General features: G+C 43.3%; 1 protein-coding gene across 7 annotated transcripts in view; it reads right to left on the bottom strand.

Annotated features, from left to right (window-relative positions):
* CAPN3 (calpain 3) overlaps nucleotides 1–19,774 on the bottom strand; it is a 37,943-nt gene that overhangs the window by 10,066 nt on the left and 8,103 nt on the right. The window contains exons 3-17 of one of the 7 annotated variants that reach the window (XM_075105658.1): nucleotides 15,028–15,097; nucleotides 13,072–13,190; nucleotides 12,273–12,406; nucleotides 11,655–11,823; nucleotides 10,833–10,973; nucleotides 8,246–8,329; nucleotides 7,749–7,834; nucleotides 6,944–7,021; nucleotides 6,328–6,488; nucleotides 5,607–5,776; nucleotides 4,937–4,948; nucleotides 3,553–3,761; nucleotides 2,734–2,770; nucleotides 1,762–1,779; nucleotides 573–674 (exon numbers count right to left, since the gene is read on the bottom strand). In XM_075105658.1, coding sequence (XP_074961759.1) covers nucleotides 573–674; nucleotides 1,762–1,779; nucleotides 2,734–2,770; nucleotides 3,553–3,761; nucleotides 4,937–4,948; nucleotides 5,607–5,776; nucleotides 6,328–6,488; nucleotides 6,944–7,021; nucleotides 7,749–7,834; nucleotides 8,246–8,329; nucleotides 10,833–10,973; nucleotides 11,655–11,823; nucleotides 12,273–12,406; nucleotides 13,072–13,190; nucleotides 15,028–15,097 — 1,590 coding nt within the window. The other 6 variants (XM_075105660.1, XM_075105659.1, XM_075105661.1 and 3 more) reach the window with 6 other exon arrangements.

Genomic DNA, 19,774 nt, shown 5'->3' with positions numbered 1-19,774 from the left:
GGTGCAGGATATAGCTGTGGCATCTTGTGTCCCTCACCCACCTGCAGGCAGAAACTCCGATTCGTTACCCTATTTTCCTCCTCTCCAGTAGTGAGATAAAAGAGGAGTGCCGGACCTCCTGGGGTTACTCAGGCTTTTTTATACCAGCGAGGACTGGTATAGGGTCCTGTAATTTGTACTAGGACAGGCTGTGATCATTGCCAGGTTCAGGTGCGACTGGCCCGTGTGCCCTGGGCAAAGCGGGTACCGCTTCAGGGGGCCGAGCAAGAGTGGGTTGAACTGTGCTGCTTGTGGGGAAGGGATCTCTCGCAGCCAGGGTCCCTGTATGAGAGAGCAACCAGATGTTTTCAAGCAACTACATCCTCCAGCACAGGTGTTAAATAACTGAAGGGATAGTCTCTGTTTGCTCATGCTCATTAGATACACATAAACCAGACGCAAGTTATGCTAAGATTTGATTAAAAGCTGCTAAATGTCTAAGGGTGTTGCCCCATTCATGTGCTCTCCCCAGCCACTCTTCCATGCTAGCCAGACCAAGCCCTATTTTCCCCCTTTCCACGTGCTGCACAAACCTTCTTCTCATCTACGTGGGTTTTTTCACCATCTGTGCCAGCATCTTCATCTGCTGTCAGCTCCTTATTACTGTTGGCTCTGTCAGAAACAAAGATGATAGGCTAGAAGAAGAAGGAAGAGAGCAAGAGAGAAGTGGAATTACGCAAAAAATAGTGGAAAGGAAAGTATTTGGGGACACCCGTTCTGTGGTAAAGCACATGCAGCAACAGCCCCTGCCCTGAGAGGCTGCCTGAAGAAGCCAGAGCTGGGAAGGAAAGGAAAGAAATAAAAGGTAGAGGCATCTCTGAAGTTACTGCTCTCCTCACGCTAGAAAAGCCACAACAGTATTTTTGCAAAATAATGCAATCTCTGGCTTCTAGCCTTCCTTTTCAGAAAGCCAGTAACTGTTTAAATGCTACCTTTTTTTTTTTTTTTTTTTTTTTAAAAAAAGCAAAATAAGTCTCCCAGATTCTTGATTCTCAGTTAAACTGATGAACTTGCCCCTCTCCATGGACAGTAGCACTGAAAGCAAACAGAATCTGAATCCTACACAGAAGGTATTTCTGTAGGAGCTTGTTAATTATGCAAAGCTTATGTTCTTTGTATTAATTCCTGAAGCATTCGGCTATAAGCAGCCATGTGCAATTGCTCAGTTTTAGTGCATTTAAAACAATGAAAGCTGCTACAACACGCAGATGTATTGAGATTAAAATGCCTGGTTACATTTTCAGGGTCCTAAATGTGTTGTATAGAATTGAAAGGAGAATCTTAGACTCTGGTGAGCAGAAACTTCAGGAAAGAGGAGCAGCTGCATTAGGCAATGCAAAGTGCCTGCGAGGGCATGTGTCTGGAGGACGGATGATTTTCACTAGAAAGGGGTGTTGGGATGCCTGTGGAGGAGCAGGAAGGAAGGGCAGTTGAGCAACCCAGAGGATCAAGCTTGTAAAACTGAAAAGTTTCTGTCACAGGTTTGCCCCCCCCCTTGAGTGAGAGAGGTATATGATGCTATAGCTATTTCATTAGATTTTGGTGTAGGAAGACAAAATCTTTGCTGCCTGCAAATAGCCTCTTATCCAGTGCCCTTCATTAATGAGACCAGTTTCCAGATGCAGAGAAATCACTAAGGATACCAAGGAACTCTGCTCCTGCTGCATGCATTGCACGTGCTCTTTGTCTTACTGGCAGCCAACACATTGCACCAGTACTCACCTTGCCCTTTTTCTTCTTCTGTACAAAAAAAAAAGGCAATTAAAAAAAAGTGTTTAGAAACAAAATTGTAGATTTTATGCATGTTATGCAAACCTGATGGTAAAATGTCATTTTTTCTCTTTACCCTTCTCACATTTCTTTTTTCCATTCTTACACAGTTTTCAAATCTCAGAAAAATGAGGGAAAATGCACCCACCAAGAAATTGCATACTGAAGGACAGAAATTGCAGAAACCATAGCAAAACAGTGTCTCATCTCACCTGGGGCTTTGTCTGCTTGAATAAAATGTCTATTGTACCTTTAGCTCTGTGGCTCTGACTATTCCTTTTCTTTTTTCTAGCCCATCATTGCAGTGGAGATTGGACTTCTGTGCCCACAGATCAATGTTATCTGAAGTGGCAATTAAATGCCACCAGATCTGGACACGATCTTGTTATCATGACAGCAAACGAAAGGGGAACACTTCTGAGCAAGGCTTGATGGCACTTTGTTCTGTGCAAGACCATTTCCTCTGATTTTTTTTTTTAAAGACTAATTAGCTCGAGTGTATTCCCATATAGATGTGTAAAACCCCAGGCTGAAGAGTTAGAGCTTGTCAGGAATGCTAGTTTGAACCGGAATATCAGTAAGATCCCTTTCCACTTCAAAATAAGGTACTTTTTTGCTTTATTAGATGAGATACCAATTTCACAGACAAATCTCTGAGCACAGAGCTAGGCCTCCTACTCACAACTGACGGAAGCAAAGGCAATGCTTAGCATCCAGCTTCTTTATGCCAGGAACAGATTTCAAATCTGGCAAAAGATTTTGGTCTGTTCAACATAGAAAGTGGTGTATATAAAGCAAGTGTTAATAAAAGTATCTTGAGAAATATGGCCACAAAAGGTTTCCTGCCGTAGGTTTCCCTAGATGTGATGGTTCTCCCCTCCCTACTTCTGTTCACATACAAAAGATGCACAGAACAGTGCTTACCGATGGACGCTCTGCTTCAATCGTGGTTTCAGCCTCCCTAGAAGAATGCAGAAAGTAAACGAATCAGGAAAGTGGATGTTCCCAACCTTGGTTTTTTCTGTAGCGGGTTTGTAAATAGCCATTTGAACTTTCCAAACAGGCAGTGGTGTGAGCTGGCTTCCAAGCGTTACAGCTGCAGGCTCTCGACGTAGCTTTTCCCAGTTTGAGCTGAGCATCCCAAATACCACTTCCAGGAGCACTGCTGCCTGGTTTACTCTTCTAAAGAGCCTCGATGACACTGAACTTTGACCGCTGGGAGTAAAACAGAATCTGTTTGGCCTAAGCAAAGTGAAACTGGCTGCAATTTGCTGAGCTCTGGGAAACTAGTTGAAGAGCAGGATAGAAACGAAATATCTACATACTTCTGTGTTTCATTCGTGACTGAAATTAGATCTGGTTCAATGATCTATCTGGCCAAAACTTTAGCCAGTGGCATATAGCAATAAAACCCAAACTGGTTCATTTGCATTATTAAAAATGGCTAATGGTATGTTTACAAAAGATATCCTGCAAGTTGTAAGCTTCCCCAAAGACAATTCAAAGTAGGCTCTTGACCGAAGCTCAGGGAAATGAGCAAAGCTCAGGGAAATGAGCAAAGCTCAGGGAAATGAGCAAAGCTCAGGGAAATGAGCAAAGCTCAGGGAAATGAGTTTGCAGCTTGGAGTTTGTAATGAGGTTAAGAAAATGAAAAGCAAGGTGTAGCAAATGGGGAATGTGAGTATAACAGAGTAGCAAGCTCACTTCTACCTTTATGGCCAGATGGATGGATCTGCAACTTACTCTGAAAGACTTCTTTTCTCTGAGAAGACCCTCAGGATGAATTCTCCCTCCTGGTGGGGTTCATATGTTGATGGGATGACAACATACTCGCTGGGAGGTAGCCGGAAGCGCTCAGAGATTTCTCGCATGTTTATATAGTTCTTACTTCTAGCTTTGGAGGCGTTGTAGAGGAAAAAATCCTTTTGCAAGTGGTGCTTAGTACCATGCATCTGCAGAAATAAATGAGTCAATTTGTCTTCAAGGAAGTCTTACCCATTTCCCAGGTGTCTTGTCATGCAGGCAGTATGTGGTTGGGACAGAAAAACACCAAGGAAGCAGGAGCTTAGCAAGCAGGGAGCTGACAAGGGATGCTAGCTGGGAACAGATACAGAGTCTGTCACCTTTAAGTTGCTACTGGCTGGGTCTACTTGGCTTCTGAGGGCTGCTCCAGGGCCCACCCGCAGAGCGTTGGCTGACTTCTGCTGGGTAGGCACTTTTATCTAACTGTTTTGTTGGATGATAAATGGTGTACAAACAAAATTCAGCTAGTTTCCTTGGAGGGTGGCAAGGCAAGGAATGGTATATGCAAACTCCTACATGCAGTGTGGGTAAGGTGAAGGTGCTTTCAGTGGAAACATGTCCTTGCCTGAACAAAACATTAATTCTGTATCTGGTAAAGAAACATGATAATCAAACGTTGCATTGATTCAAATATGAAAATTAAGTCAAGAATTTTGGGCTAAGAACTCTTGTAAGGTCTTTGCTGCAGAAATAACCACCTGTAAAATACTCAGCAACGACAACATTCAGACTGTAATCGTCATGTTTTCCAGGTAACATAGCCTTTAGGTGAGCTTGTTTGCAAAACTTGTGATGTTAACGATTCAGCTACTGGCAGGTTCAGAAAAACTTAATTGGTGTGATTTTAATACATTTTCTTCAATGGCTGAAAATACCATTTGTTTTCCAAATAAATTCTGAGACTATAGAGAAAACTCTGTGGCTGCAGGATACAGGCCATTGGCATTATTTGCAGGAGGAAACTGAAGTGGTTTTGGGTGCTTCTGCGTGGGGTGCAATGGCAAAGTGCTCGCTGATGCTGCTTCCTGCAGCCCAGGCTCATTGACCGACTGTGCAAGACATGGCCCGGTCACGTACGAATAGAAAAGAAGGACAAAGGAAAAGGTGCAGGTAAAAACGGGGTGTGGGTGAGAAGGAATTAAAAATTCCTCACAAAAGCTTACTAATAAACAGTCAAAGCAGAAAGGTCAGCAGCTTCACTTTTGTTACATCCCTGAAAACGAACTCGACCGGACAGTTTCCTGCTGACTTACAGACAGGCACAATAGTTACGCTAGCTGTGAGCATACACCAAGATGTCAATCTGCCTCCGTTCTGCTCATACCTCTTTGGGCACCTTAGGAAGAAACAAAGAGAAGAAACAGTCAGAGCTGCCAGGTGAGTCCACTTGTTTATAGATCGTACAGAAGGGCGTTCACACAGATTTCTGGGGACACAGCCAGTAAATAAAATGCCCCAACTTATAGAATTATTCTAAGCAATTTCTTCCTTCCCAGGTTTCTTGAGATCTGCATGAGATCCAATAAGAACTGAACTAAATACGTTTGTGCAAGGGACTGAGTAAATTGACTCCATGAAGTTGATAGCAGGGGCAGAGGTTAATTGCTATGTGTCTTGGATGTCTGTTTCCTTTTTTACACTATTCTGTTTATGAGATGTTTAGTTTCAGCAAGGATGAAAGGGAGATCAAAGGCAAAGGACACAGGGGAAAGAATATGTTAAAATCTGGCACTAAATCACCACAAAACCTAGAAAGTGTATTACTTATAGATGGGGTAAACCCTGAGGTTACTGTGGGCTGAATGGTTAAAAAGCCTTGAATTTCCTTTCTTTCTTCCAGGTTTTCCCCGAGTTCCTCGCAAAGTAAAAATTGCAATTCATGTAGTCAGGCTGAATGATTCAGTGACTCTCTTGGTAAACGCTTGCTGTCAGGTTTTATGACCACAGTGCTAAGAACAAAGTCTGGTGCTAAGAACAAAGTCTAGAGCTGGTACCTCATAGATGGCAAAGCCAATGGTGTACAGGTTGGCTCCCAGCTTGCGTTCTTTCCTCCTATTTTTCTGCATCAGTGCGACAAGGAAGCTGCAGACAACCTCTTCATCCTCAGGATCATCATCTTCCTCCAGGAGCTTCAGGCGGTACTGGGGATTGGTCCAAAATGTATCTGTGAAATCCCACCAACCCAAGGGAAACATGTAAAGCTTCAGTTTTCTAATGATACTTATGATCAAAGAGAACTTTCAAGTTCCCCGTACATGGCTCCTGAGGGAAAGGTTAAAACTGGGCTAATATGCATATACTTTCTTATGTGTTACGGGTTTTACATAGTTCTAACAAAACTGCACAGCAAAGGATGACATAAAATGAAGAACTGGCACCTGAAAGACTTCCAAAGCACCTAAAGCTATCATAAAGTGGATTTCCCAAATAAAATCTAACTGTTAGAGTGAAATTCATCTCTCGTATCTTACCTGGGGCACTGTGAGGTATTTGAACAATGATTTATCTTTGTCAGGCCTGCCTTTTGGGCTGACGAGGTGCTGTCACAAACCTAGTGACAGAAGATTCCAGCTACAAAATCGCATGCCTTGACCACTGAGGAAGCAAAGCTTTTTCATATGGCCAAGCACTGATAAGACTAGTATGGCTTAGCCTGTGGGATCTAATACAGTCCCCGTCAAAGAGGCCTTCTCTCTCTTAAGACTCGTTGCTCACCTGGGTAATTGCGGCAACCGCCAGCTGAGCAGCCTCTCACCCAGCGCCCTTCATTGACTGACACAGTCCAGGTGTGGAGTTTATCAGCTTCCAGAGTATCAGGTGTGAGGTTACAGATCTCAAGTTTTGTGAAGTGCCTCATGAAATCTTCAAATGATATCCTGGAGGAATTGAGGGGAAACTGAACCCAAATGGATTTACATGGTGGGCAGTTGGCTAGAAGATCCTGGTGAGGTGGAGGAGGGTGACCCATGTTACTGTCACTATTCGGGCAAGTTTGCAGTGGGAGTGCCATGATTTCCTAATGCGTCTCACCTGCTGGTTGGTCAATTAACACAGGTACAGCTCCAAACTGGGGGAATCTGGGCTGAGAGGTACATGGGGAGGGTGATGGAGAGCTTGTGGAAGTGTGGCATAATTAGAAGGACTGTGCTGGTGGCATTCAATAAACCCTGATGGGAGACTGGGGATCACAGAGCAGGGCTTACTGGGAATTATGAAGGTGATCAGGGAGCCCTGCTATGGTTTTAGCAGATTTAAGCAGTTCAGTTTGATTAATTTTTGCTATAGTTGCACATCTCCTAGAGAAACACAGGTTTCTGACTGATACTCTCACCAGAACTCCCCATCCTCCATGATCTTGTGCTGCAGGCGGATTTTCTCTGTGTCATTAATGAAGTTCCACTCATCTGACCTTCAGACAAGTACACAAGTTAGATTACAATTTGCAACACAGCTTTCATTAAAATTTCTACTTTTTACGGTAAGCCTCGTAGAATGGAAAGCCAAGAGTCATCTTGCTGCATACATATAATTTTTAATTTGTGAGCTTTGCAACCATTTGTTCTCAATGCTACCCTCCTGTCTGCGTGCCCAAATAAAAAAGGAATTGCCCTACTCCTCTCTGCCTTCCCTTCAGACTTCTTAGTAGCTCTCAAAAATCTGCTGAACTGTGTTCATTTTAGCTTGAAGACAAAAGTGTTTGCAGACTGTCATTGCTAGAGTAGCTATTGAAACTCCTTTTAGTAAAACCTAATGAGAAGCTTTATCCAAACTTGCTCACATACTGACATCTTGATTCATCCAGTTCTTCCATAACTTAAAATATTTTTCTACTGTCACATCTTGCTTTGCAAATGGACATTGCTGAACTTGCTAGACAGTAAAATCAGATTGACTGGAGTTTCTTTTCATTTCCATTGGTTAAAGCCACCCGTAACATTTCTTTTAGGTACTCCTTTCTTTTTACAGCTTCAGCTAAGCCCTCAACTATGATCAACTTCAAAGTGCATGTGTCAAAATGACAAAGGCAGTTCAGATACCTCATCATGAAACATTAGGGTCATGCCGAAGCTGCATAAGGGCAAATAAAGCTGGTTTGTTTTTTTTCCCCAAAACACACAAAGCTCTTTTTTACTCACTTGTCACTCCAAGGTCCATTCCATTCCACCTGCCCCCAGGGGTTTCTCAGCCTTACCAGACGTATTTTTTCCCCTTTAAATGTTGTCTAATTGAAAAAGAATGCAATAAAAGTAGACTGAGAGTAGGTTCAAAAGGAAACATTCTCCGTGTCAAATTGCTGATACCAGCTCCTCCGGTGATGGTGCTTTCCTGGGCCATTGCCCAGCCTGAAGTACTTGGGGTGAGTGCGGGAAGGCTGTAAGACCAGGAGGTGGCTGGCTGTGGCCACCTTTGCCTAAGCAGACCATGGTAGAATATCCATTTCCCCAGAAAGCCAAAACTTGGACAGGTCTATTTCTCCAGAAGGCTTTCATTTATTTAAATATAAATTTTGTCTCCTTAGCTCATAATTTATTTTGACTCCCCCCGCCCCCAATCATAGCTTTGCTGACATGCATGATTCTAGGCCCGTGTAGAACGCAACTCCCCACAGCTGGAGGAAAGGGACTGTACCTACCTCTTCCACGGCCGTGACAGAGTAGGCGTGACCTTTGACGAGCCCGCAAGACATCCGGGTTTCATACTGCATTGGCACTATGGTCTGTTAGACACAAGACAAAAACTTGTACGAGTCACGCAAAGCTCAGCTGCTCTAAGGCAGGTATTGCCACCCAGGGCTTTTGGAAGGAGGATGACACCGTTCAGGTGATAGGGTTTTTGCCTTCTCTTCTTTGCATTTGCAAGGTGGCCAAGTTTAGTGCCCTCAGAAATAATGTTGCTGGTTAGAAAGGAGTGAAGCATGGACTAAAAAAATCAAAAAGTTAATAATATCAATTGGAAAGGACATTTTTGTGATCTACTTTTTCCCTTTGTAGGTTACTACTTTTTGCACTCAGAACATGCTAGTATAAAGCATGCTTATTCAAAATAATTAGATTTTCTATCAGCAGGACTATTCAGTGCTTTCTGCCACAGTATGTTGTATGGCTCAGTAAGGTTATTACATGTTAACTGGAAACAGCAGAGCAGATCAACAGAGGAATACTTTCATCTTTAAACATGGCTGCAATCTTATCACAATGACACCCTATTTAATACACCATTCCTACTAACTTATATTATTTTCTTAAATAAATTTCCTGTGGATATTTACATTTTATTCCATAACCGTTAAAATCCTCAGGATGGAATTTTTTTCCCACAGACATTCAGGAAGAGCATGCTTTCTTCAGCAACATGTTGTTCAGGTGTAAATACACTTGCTGTCTTTGTAATCAACTGTTAGTGTGTCTGATAGATTTTTATTTGCAAATCTCAGAATGCTCTTTATCTGGGAGATAAAGAATTGAGAGGAAGACGGCAGGTGCACATAGTCCACTGTATTTGTAGGGGAAATCACTGAGAACGGTGGGAAGGGAAGACTCTGCTACGTACACGTGGACGATGTGCAAAACTTCCCCTCCTCCGTTACGTCTGCCACTGAGAGATGACTGCAATGCCCTGCCAGTAACTCTGCCTAAATCAGAGGGCCTGGGAAAGGCAGGGCTGGAAATGGAGAATTAGTAAGGTCACACAGATACAATCTCAGCTTGCACAGGGAGGATCTCATCCAAGCGTTTCCTGGCTGTCAAAATTATTTTCCATTATTTCCCTTCTGCTCCTGTTCCTTTTTTAAACTTGCTCCTGTTTCCATACTTTTTATGCCTATAACCTCATCTCTATTTCCTTTTTTCTTAATTTCTACTCATGTTGTCACCATCATTACTTATCAGAAGCCCTTTCTGTCTTTTCTGCTTAAGAATATTAGCTTCTGCTGGTGCCCTGGGCCACTTCTCTAAAGAGCTTCTGAAGTCTGCACTATCATCTGCCTCTTTCCGTCAAGAGTCACGATTTTTTTCTTTTTCTGGTAATGGCTCAGGAGTGTGTGTAATAACCAACAGCAAAACGGCTCAGGGGTTAGCAACTACAGAGAATTTTCTAACCTTCTTTGAATAGACAGTCACGGGGGAGGAAATTCCCCCAAAACGTGGGTGATTTGGGCAGCCATGCTTGCAAAACAAGACAGTCATACTGGGCTTTCCTGAAGAATTACACCATTTCAGTCTTTTAGGAAGACTAAATATGAGTGTCAAAAGAGGAAAAATCAGCTATTTCCGCTGCAAATGCAGAAGACAGTTTGTGCAACCAAAAGTTTTAGATTATGTAATTGGGGTGGGTGTTGGGTTTTTTCTTCTCTGTAAAGTGAGAGAGATAATTTCATTGTCATGGAAATGCAGTTTCCTAAAGGGCAAGGTATGACAGCTGCCTGTCAGAGAGAAGAAGAAAGCAACATGTCCCTCTACAGATTTGGAAGCTTTTAAGTTTCCCAATATGGGATTTTCCATTAATGATTTTAACATCCCTCTCTCTATTTTGCTAGGTACCTAGGTATGCTAGAGTTACTTTGCATTTTATCATACATGTAAAACTCGACACGTTTTTCATTTTCCTTGTTACATGTTTTAAATGAGGATCTTAAAGGCAGTAATCTAAAAGGAGCCTCCTGAGAGCAGTCGTCCACCGGTGGCAAAGCTCCATAGCACTCTCTGTCTCAAAGTAAGTTTACCAAGAGCTTTTGTGCCTGGAGTGAGGGCTGTGAGCTTGCATTTTCTTTCTTTTACAGCCCCTCCACACTCAGGGATCTTGTTCCATTCAAGTATTTTAATTTTCTCGCTCTCTCCATCCTTCAGAAGCAAAGGACTTTATAAAATCCATTAATCATGTCCAGTTCCCAAATACAATAACTGATGTGCCACATATTTGGTGTGATTTTGCTCTCCACTTCTACTGTACAGGTAAACTCTGGAAATTGTAAGCTTTTGCCACAAGCCAACAGCCCTTTGCCTCAGTATCAGCAAAGCCCTCTAGTATCAGTCACTGTGTTTGAAAGGACTGAAATCCTTTAATGCATAGGTCAAATAGCATCCATAAGAACAGGTCTTTAGTGTTGGGATAACTCAGTGAAGCCAAATAAGGATTTAAAAGCATGGATTATATGTTTCTCTAACTGTTCCATCTATAAATAAAAGCACTGTGAAGTCAACCTGTTCTGGAAACATACGAACCCAGGCCGGCCTTTCATCTGTCCCCTGGTAGTCTACAGCGGGGTGAGTCATCTGCGCGTTTTCTAGATTCTTCACCATTTTAGCAATCAGTTTCCCAATGTCACTCCGAGGAGCTGATCCATAGGAAAAGCCTAGGTTATCCTGGCACAGAGAATGGGAGAAAAATAACATGCAGAAAGAAGAGTCAGGGAGAGAGAAGAGAAATGATACAAAAAAGATGAGTAGTAAAAGAAAGCCTAGATATCGTCTCTCTCACTACATACTAGATGGAACTTCTCTCTCACTGCATGCTAGATGGTCCATACTTATCTACAGTGGTTGACAGCACTGGTTGTTCTGCCTTCACTGCAACTTCATACTCCATAATGGTTATTGAAGATAGTTTTCTTACTTCCACTTTTAAATTAACCTCAGTAAATGAAGACAATTTAAGACTGTGTTGGCAGTTGAAGGGTTGATTTCCCAAGCATTTGCACACTTAGCATCTTTGACATGAAAATTGGTGTCTTAATGGAGTTGCGGCACCCCCCCGACTAACCTCATTTTACTGGGTGAGGGCACTGAGGGTGGGGGTGCTGGTTTTGCTGATTGCACCCCTCCTCCCTGCCTCCATGTTCTGCTTCTGTTCATTTCCCTTTTGGCTCTTGCTGTTTGCTAATGTGTGGTGTCTAGTGGAGATTACTCCATCTCCTAGAAATGGATGTTTGCTCTGTGGACTAGACAAAGCAGTTCCAAAAGGTGGCATATATTTGATTACTCATGGAGAGGTCCCTCTCCTCTGCTATTTCTTATGGCTTATCTGCAAAGTTCACATAGACTCACATCAATGGAGCTGGCCATGAGGGATCCTCTGTCAATGGCATGTTTCATGATTTTATAGATATCTTTAGGGGCATCCTTTATCTCATAAAATTCTGTGACTCCTCCGGTGAAGTCCTCCATGGCTTCGGTGGTGTTGCCTCCTTTCAAAGCTTCATATGACCCATGGAGTCTTGGAAAGAGAAAGGAAAAATAAGATTCTCTTTTACACATATACAGATACCTACCTATATATTTTTTATACATAATACATATTTATCTTGTCTGTGTGTGTATCTAAATAAAGATGTGTAAACAGACATACTAAAAAACCCCACAAACCATCTGTTTGGGAACCCTCAAGTTAAAAATTTTAAAACATGCCACCTGCACACATTAAAAAAAAAAAAAGAAAAAAGATGTTGAGACTCAAATTTAGACCTCTGATTGGGCAACAAACACCCCTAGAAAATATGTTTTACCCCATCCCCAATTCTGACGCATGAGAATCTATGGGAAAAGGCACTGGTATGTGCGTAGCCTCTCTACATGCTCATCATAGGTCCTGTATGCAGTGGTTTAACCATGTCCCCAGCCAAAGCCTCGGCGGGTAGCCCGGAACGGTCTGGCAGGTTGTTTTACTTTGCATAGGCTTTTTCCAGGAGGGCGCTCCAGAACTCGTTGCGCTGGGAGGACTTGGTAAACACCAGCTGGTTGTTGTACGTGGGTAAGCAGTCATCAATGACAACGTCCACCCAGTCTCCATAGCGCCAGAACTGAATAAAGGCAAACAGAGAAAAAACCTCTAGGTTGACTTGGTACAGGGAGGGAGAGCCTGGCTGAAAAGCTGAAAACCCAGACCGAGAGAGGAGAAATGTGGACGTTAATATGCCAACTTCATAATATGCCAAAAAGTGATGGCTTTTGGGAGGGAGGCAGCTGGACTGAATTCCCCCTGGTGACGCATGAGGGACAGTGAGAGGTCCCTTAGGAGACCCAAGGGAAATACAGAAAGCAGTCAACCTTCTCTGAATAAGTGGTTCTTCAACAACTTTTGGGGGTTTTTTGACAGACCAGCTGCTTGTTAACCTAAAAATAGATGCTCTTGCCAACTGCCAGCCTGGCTGTGCTGGCTGTAGCACTGCATCCGAGCAGCGAGGCAGGACTGGGCACCTGTTGCTATCCCTTATGCGCAGGACACAGAGATCCACAAATGCTTCCTTGGTGGGTTAATGCTCCCTAATTGCCTGGATAGGCTGGCCCTTCTATGGCTGCCCTGTTGGAAGAGTTTAGGGTGAGGCAATCCAGTCGCTCTGCCTTCCTGGCTGTTGCTCATGCTTCCGAAGGGTGGAGAAGTGAGAGGGAAGAGCACGCCCAAGAGTGGAACTCTCTGGCAGGTAAATACAGTTACGTGTGCTTCCTGCTGGATGAAGGAACTCACCTGGAAGTGAAAGATGCCAGCATAGTTTTGTATAAAGGACTGGTCATGAGGTATGACTCTGCAGAGTAGTTTTTTATTCAGTGTCAGGCAAGCAATGGCAGCCAGGAACCAGCAGTCACCTGTAAACAAGCAGAAGTGGCAGACAAAATGAAGGAACAGAGCAGCTAGAATCAAAGGGGAAACCTGAGATACTGCAAAGTGACATATTAATTCTCGGCAGAGCATGCCATCGCCTTTCAGGAGAGGGCTCTTCTCCATGTGTTCTGCAGTAGTTTAGCACTTTATTTGTGCTCTGGAAATACCCATTGGCATCATTCATGGCTAGGTACATGCCTGTTAAATAGGCAGTGTTCCCTGTAATTTAGAAAAAGCCTAAAATCTGATGAGCTGTGTTAAGATTTCCCTGTCCCATGTGAATGCCTATCTGACTTCCCACCTTAGTTCTCCTTCCAAGCTTAGGACAGAGACCAGCTGAGAGATAACCCTCTCCCAGGTGGAGCTCTGTACAGCTGAGGTTCAGTCTCTCATTTCCATTTTCTGCTCTCAAGATAACCTACTGTCCCAATCATCATTCTGTGGGGCCTCTTCCCTGCTTCATTGCTCTGACACATTTTCCTCTCTTCGAATCTGTGTCCGTGCTGTTGTAAACACTGTCCCCTTTAGCGCTTTTCAGTTCCTCCTTCAGACTCTTGCACAAGTTTGCTGCCTCTGTGGGAGCTCTGGGAAAGTCATTTGCTCCCATAGTACTTCTGTATTCAGCAAAGGATGCCTCAACCCTTAATTAAACCCGCCTAGCTGCTACTGTAAGCGAGGTTATAGGGTAAGTATGCCTAAGCAGTGTGAATTAGGGGGGTGAGAGAGTTATACAAGGTAGTGAAAACTAAATCTGATTGCAGAGATTTGTAAAAGAAATTTATGAAACAGGTGGAGTGATAAAACATATAGACATGCATATAGGTATATATTTTGAAAAGCCAGTTCTATATGAAGAGCAGTACATTCTAAGTCACCTATTTCCCCTTAGGAATGATGTGGGGTCAGCTGTGAACAGGAGTTTTCTAAACTCTACAACATTCAGCAGAAGTCAAAAAGGTAAACAATGCTCTGTGTAATTGGGGAAGGAATGGAAGGCAAAAGAGACAACATATTATGTGTGTAAATTCATTTGTGCCTACACCTTGGCAACCGTGAAGTTCTGGTCAGCTCAAAAAGAAAGCAAGCTTTAAATAAATTAAAAAAAAAAAGTACTGGGAACATGATGAGTCAGAAGCAGCAAACAACACTTGAATGAAATGATTAGCACACATCAGGATGTATTATCTTAGGAAAAAGATCGCAGGAGAAGTTATAAAACCGTGAAAGACACAGGAAAGCTGAGTGGGGAATGACTTTACAAAGCAGGGCAGGCAGGTGCTGCATGGGTGGCTGTTGTAGAGGCATCGCCTGTACCTAAGCAGTGGTTCTATTTGTCAAAGTATCTTTGAGCTTCTGAGCTTAGGGTCTTCAATATCGGGGTTGTCCTTGAGTACAAGGCACACTTAGCTGGAGGCCTTCAGAAGCTCCTGTATGGAAATAACAGGACTAAATAGCTGAAAAAAACCACAACAGTAGCTGATTAGATTTTTCTCTTGATCAAATAACTCCTTTTTATCTCTTATTCTTGTCTTAACTAATTTTGTCCCTCCTCAAAGCCTGAAAGAAAGGCCAAATGGTGCTTTGTAACACACTCGTGATATTAGTTAGTGAAAAGCAAAACCCCCTGCAAAGCATCTTTCGCTTAAAATTCTTCCCTAGATTGCTACGAGGCAGGTACCAACAATTTGCTATAGAGAGAAGGAATCAGTAGATGTGTAGTGGCACACTGAGGCAGAGGATTTCAAATATCACCTTGGAAGCAAAAGAAAATTGAGTGATGCAGACTTTAAAAAGTGCAGAGTTGAAGTAAGAATTTCATACCTAATTCTCCTTGGCAGATATCTGTTCTGTTGGCTCCACCGATAATAAACCGTGGATTCTCACAGATTTCCTGTAAAACATAAACCGGTGGATGAGCAGGAAAAGCATGCATTATGATGCCTGTTTGCCACAGGAATATAGGCTATTTTAGGACAATTGTTTCCTGTAAGATAGTTTCTGGATATCAGATTCTCTTGCAGAGTTTTCAGCTACATTTTCACTATGAAAATGTTTTGGAATCTGGATGTTTCAGAATTCAGCCAGAGTTTTCTCCATGTATCTACAGGGTCTAATATCTAGGCTGTATGGGGGTTCAAACACATTAAAACGAGAAGAATAGGGAAAAGTATTTTTCTACTCAATAATGAAAAAATAAAAACACTGGAGGAGGCAGGAAAGCAGGTAGGTGGAAGGAGCATCAGGGAACCAGATTAAATTCTTTAAAAATGACTGGAGGTTTAAGGTGTCCAATTTGCAGTAACTAATCTGCTGGGGCATGAATAGGGTTGACGAATGCATTTCATGAGGAATGAACCCCAGTAATACTCCTTAAAATTTGTCCAGGATCAGATATTTAATTCTCAGGAATAATCAACTGCTGGTTAAGTGATTTTATTCTTTTCCTCATGTCGCAGTATTTAATTGCCAATGCTGCATTCGGAAATGTACACAGGCATCGTCTGCCTCTGAGGACAGGAAGCTCTTCTTTTGTCCTGCACTTTGGGCAATGTATTGAGTTTGTCAGTATTTTTACTAGTACAGAATAGGCACAAGATGCTGTACAGGCATAAATAATTAAGGAATTGCCATAGGGAGGGAAGGACTATATGGGAACTACCAGCAAATGAGGTGGGACTACTGCAGGGTTACACAGAACCTTTTCTGTATGGGCAAAGAACCATGGGGTATAGGAAAGCCAAGGGAAGAAGTAGGTACAACCTGTCCTACAGAGAAAAAGTGTCCCTGCTTTATCCTATCTGTCATACTTAAATACTTGGCGTGGGGAAGAAAAAGACGACACTTAACTTTTGGACCCATCTCTTGTGAGGGTAAAGAAAGAAAGACACTGCAACCTGAGGGCCACTTCCCTGAGCCACTGCAAATGGGGAAGAAGGCAAAGTATAGTCCAAGAACCCAATCTGACGGCAGGGCTGGAGTGGGAAGGAGAAAGAAGAAACAACTGACAGTTGCTTGTCTGGCATTACAGGCAGCTGATGCTACCTCTGCGATAGAAAGCTTTTTTCCCGTGTCATCAGGGTAGCCCTGGATTTTCCCATACTCATGTTTCAGGTCTAGTAGTTTCACTTGGCTTGAGCCCACTTTTTTGTTCCTTCACAGTAACTGGCCGAGTTGCTTTGATGTAAATATTTGGATTAGTCGTATAGTCAGATAGAGAGACCAGTGTCTGGCTCCCCCCAGCAGTCACCTTATTCTCCTCAAGGGAGGGAATGGAGGGATTGTTCTGTTGTTTTGGGCCTCAGTCAGCTGTCCTGGGGTCCACTTCTGTCAAGGCAGCTGTTTGAGATGCTTTCATGCTTTTCTCCACCCACGTGCTTTGTTGAAAGTATTCTTCCTCACATTGCTGTGGTGCTCTCTTGAAAACTAGCTGTGAAATGCCAGGTTTTTGGACTGCGTTTTTTCAACCTCTATTACTGTATTTTAGCTTGATCCTGCTCCTATTGAAGTAACAAGTTCTGAAATCCAGCATGCTGTGTTTTAGATGAAGGCAGTTAGATGGTGCCTAAGTGTTTCCAGATATTAAATGTACAGCAATGATTGTTCCTCAGTGTAATTTATTGCATCTTGGACCTGTTAGCTTTGGAGGATGGTTGGTAAAGGAATCATAAAATTGTCATATGGACTGATTTAGCTATGATAGAAATGCATTTAGTATGCTGTGGATATGCTTTTAATGTAACTCTAGTCCATCCCCACCTGTGCTCGTTGTGCTGAGTATAGTTGAAGTTACAGGGAAAGGCTTCAAGGTGTTCCAAGGCTGATAAAAAATACTCAGCAGAGCGAGACGACCTGGTGTTCAAGATGCAGGTGGCAGGTCTGTCCTTCCAGCATTCCTGGCTGAGCAAGGCATTGCCCTTGATCTCTCAGGTCAAGTTATCACAGAGAATCCCAACAGGCTGCACTTCATTGATGCAATGATTCATCTAGAAAGAGTCTCCTCTGACCCGAGTGCCTCAGACTGCCTTGGTACTATGCAAAGGACCTTTGTGTTCACTGGGTTGATTCAGTTCAGACTGTAACTTCATTACAAAGAGTCAAAGTTACAGCAAGGGAGACAGAGAATCCTAGGAGAAACCCATGAGTAGTGCACGCTGCTTTCTGCGCAGAGGGTACTTAGGAGTCGGTTGGAAGGGAGCACTGGAAAATGCAAACGCAGCATGCAACTAAAAATGGCATTTGACCTTTGTTATATTTTCATGAGCTTTTCTTCTGTGTCAGGAAAAATCCTCCAGTCAGCTTATACTGTTGCAGCAAAAGGCATTCACTCCTTTAAGACCTGCTGTTAATAAAATATGACATCCTAAGTAAATTCCCTAAACTGATCCTATCAAGTAGAGGAAGTGTTTTCTTTGGCCTGCCTAAAACAATTCATAGCCTCATGCTTCTCTCTTGGCCTCTCATGGTCCCGACCATGCTATTAAACGGCTGTGCTGCGGACTTCAAGGCAGAGCTCGATGTTGTCATACACCGAGCTGGTTTTAGAGTTTCAGAGTCGGATTACCCTCAACTGAAAGGCCTGCCTTGGTGGCACTAAATGCCGTCTTTACTTTGTGGTGCTGCCTACACATTTTGTGACTGCTAAATTCAAACAGCTTCACACCTGTGCGGCAGGTGACCTGACTGATTCATTTTCTTTCTAAGTAAAATCCACTAGTATGCTGACTTGATTTTATTTGGATTCATTATGAAAAGAAAAATCTTCCTGCTGATCATCTTGGCTGTGGAGGGGATCACCATAGGGAAGTCATCAAATCTGGCAGTTGATGCTGTGAGCAAGGAGAATGACAACGGTGCATTTGAAAGCACAGTGTCACCGCAGAGCCTTCCTATTAATGTCCTAATATCATTAGATCCAAACAGGACTGCAGCAGGACCTCTTGATACTCTGCATTGTGTTATAATACAGACTTCTTCTCAACTCTCAAAGATCAGTGACCTTGTCCCTGCTCTCAGCTGAGAGAAGGTCCCACAGGCAGCATGGGTGTGGAAGGCTGAGGCCATTAAGAAAGCGGAGCACAGCCCATCACTGAGCTGGGTATAACCTGGTGCAGGTGAGAATGGCTCCTTGGGTTTCTTTTACCTTCCATGAGTAAGCAAATTATTTAATATTATGCATTAACTGAGGGGGATTTTATTTTTCCTCTACATACCTAAACCATGCTCATGCATACTTTGAACAGAAACACTGGATGGATCCTGCAGTCTTCACTCAGGGAAACTTTCAGGGCTGTCACTTGGCTTTTTCCCAAACTGAGTATTAAGAGGTCTGCTCTGCACATTCATGTCGTGGCATGGCAGTCACTAGTGGGGTAGAATTACAGGGGCCTTCTCGCTGCTTCCCATGCCAACGCTTACAGCTGCCCTGCATGGCAGCCGTCCTTCTGACGGTAAGGCACAAGACCAGTCTTCATGTCCTTGCTGCCCTTGCAGCAGCAGAAGCTGATTGTTTCGAGAGGTGGTGGAGGAGGACCTGACCTCCGGGTAGCACCAACTGCAAAACGAAGAGCCGGTAGGGCCTCACACAAGAAAGCAAGAGGTAGCTCTGGGGCTGGGATGCTGGGCACCTCTCACCGCCTCACTAATGAATTGCAGGAGCCCTGAGGAAAAGGTCAAGTCCAAGCATGGCCATTACCAGGGGAGGTGGAGAGAGCCCATGTTCCCACAGCTCACTCATGGGAGGGGGAGTTGCCCATGCCAGGCTCAGCGGGTACCTCAGCTCAGAGCCGGGGATCAGGGGAGCATCATCCATGTGGCTGACTTGTTGTTGGGGTCCACATAAAGCCCAGGTGCAAAAGCAGACTCAGAGCCTTTCCATGTGTCCGCACAGTATGCTGACAGCTACAGCGAAGAAGCACTACTCAGCTGAGGAATGGCACTGTCATCAGTGCTTTGTTGTAGCGTTGGTAACTGGCAAACACGTGCCTTTTAGATTAACTTTGTGATTCCTCAAACAATACTTGGAGCTTCTGGAAAAACTTGCACTCAGAAATCCCACATGGATTCATGTCATAGGAAATGATGCTCATTTAAGGCCAGCTTTAATCATGTATATTATATTCTTGTGCGCTGATCTCGTGTGGTGGTGGTGAGCTTGGATACAAATTGGTTAGGTGGCATGACTAAGGTGATTCAGAAAGCCAGAGGCAGTCAGGAACAGGTTGCCTATTTCCCAGCTTTCTGTTTTAAATGAGAACTTAGTGCACATTGATCTCTTGTTTATTTGCTGTTTCTGGGAGTATGTGGCATATACAATGTGCTACAGAAATCAGGGAAAGGATCTAGAGTGAAGCCACTGTTAAGATATTCTTTCAGGACTTCTGAACTGTCTGGTATTTTGTTTTCTTTTAGAATACATTATCAAGTTTGATTCAATTCAAGTTTGACCTGAATTTCAAAGTGATTAAAAATTACCACCTTATAAGACTATCGTTCATAAGCTAGTCACTTACTTTGGCAAAAAAATACCATTGCAATTCAATAAGAATAGGAGTTGCCCATATCTTCACAG

This window comes from Phalacrocorax aristotelis, chromosome 10 (assembly GCF_949628215.1).
Source record: "Phalacrocorax aristotelis chromosome 10, bGulAri2.1, whole genome shotgun sequence".
NCBI classification, from domain to species: domain Eukaryota; kingdom Metazoa; phylum Chordata; class Aves; order Suliformes; family Phalacrocoracidae; genus Phalacrocorax; species Phalacrocorax aristotelis.
This window is presented reverse-complemented; position numbering and strand designations above follow the sequence as displayed.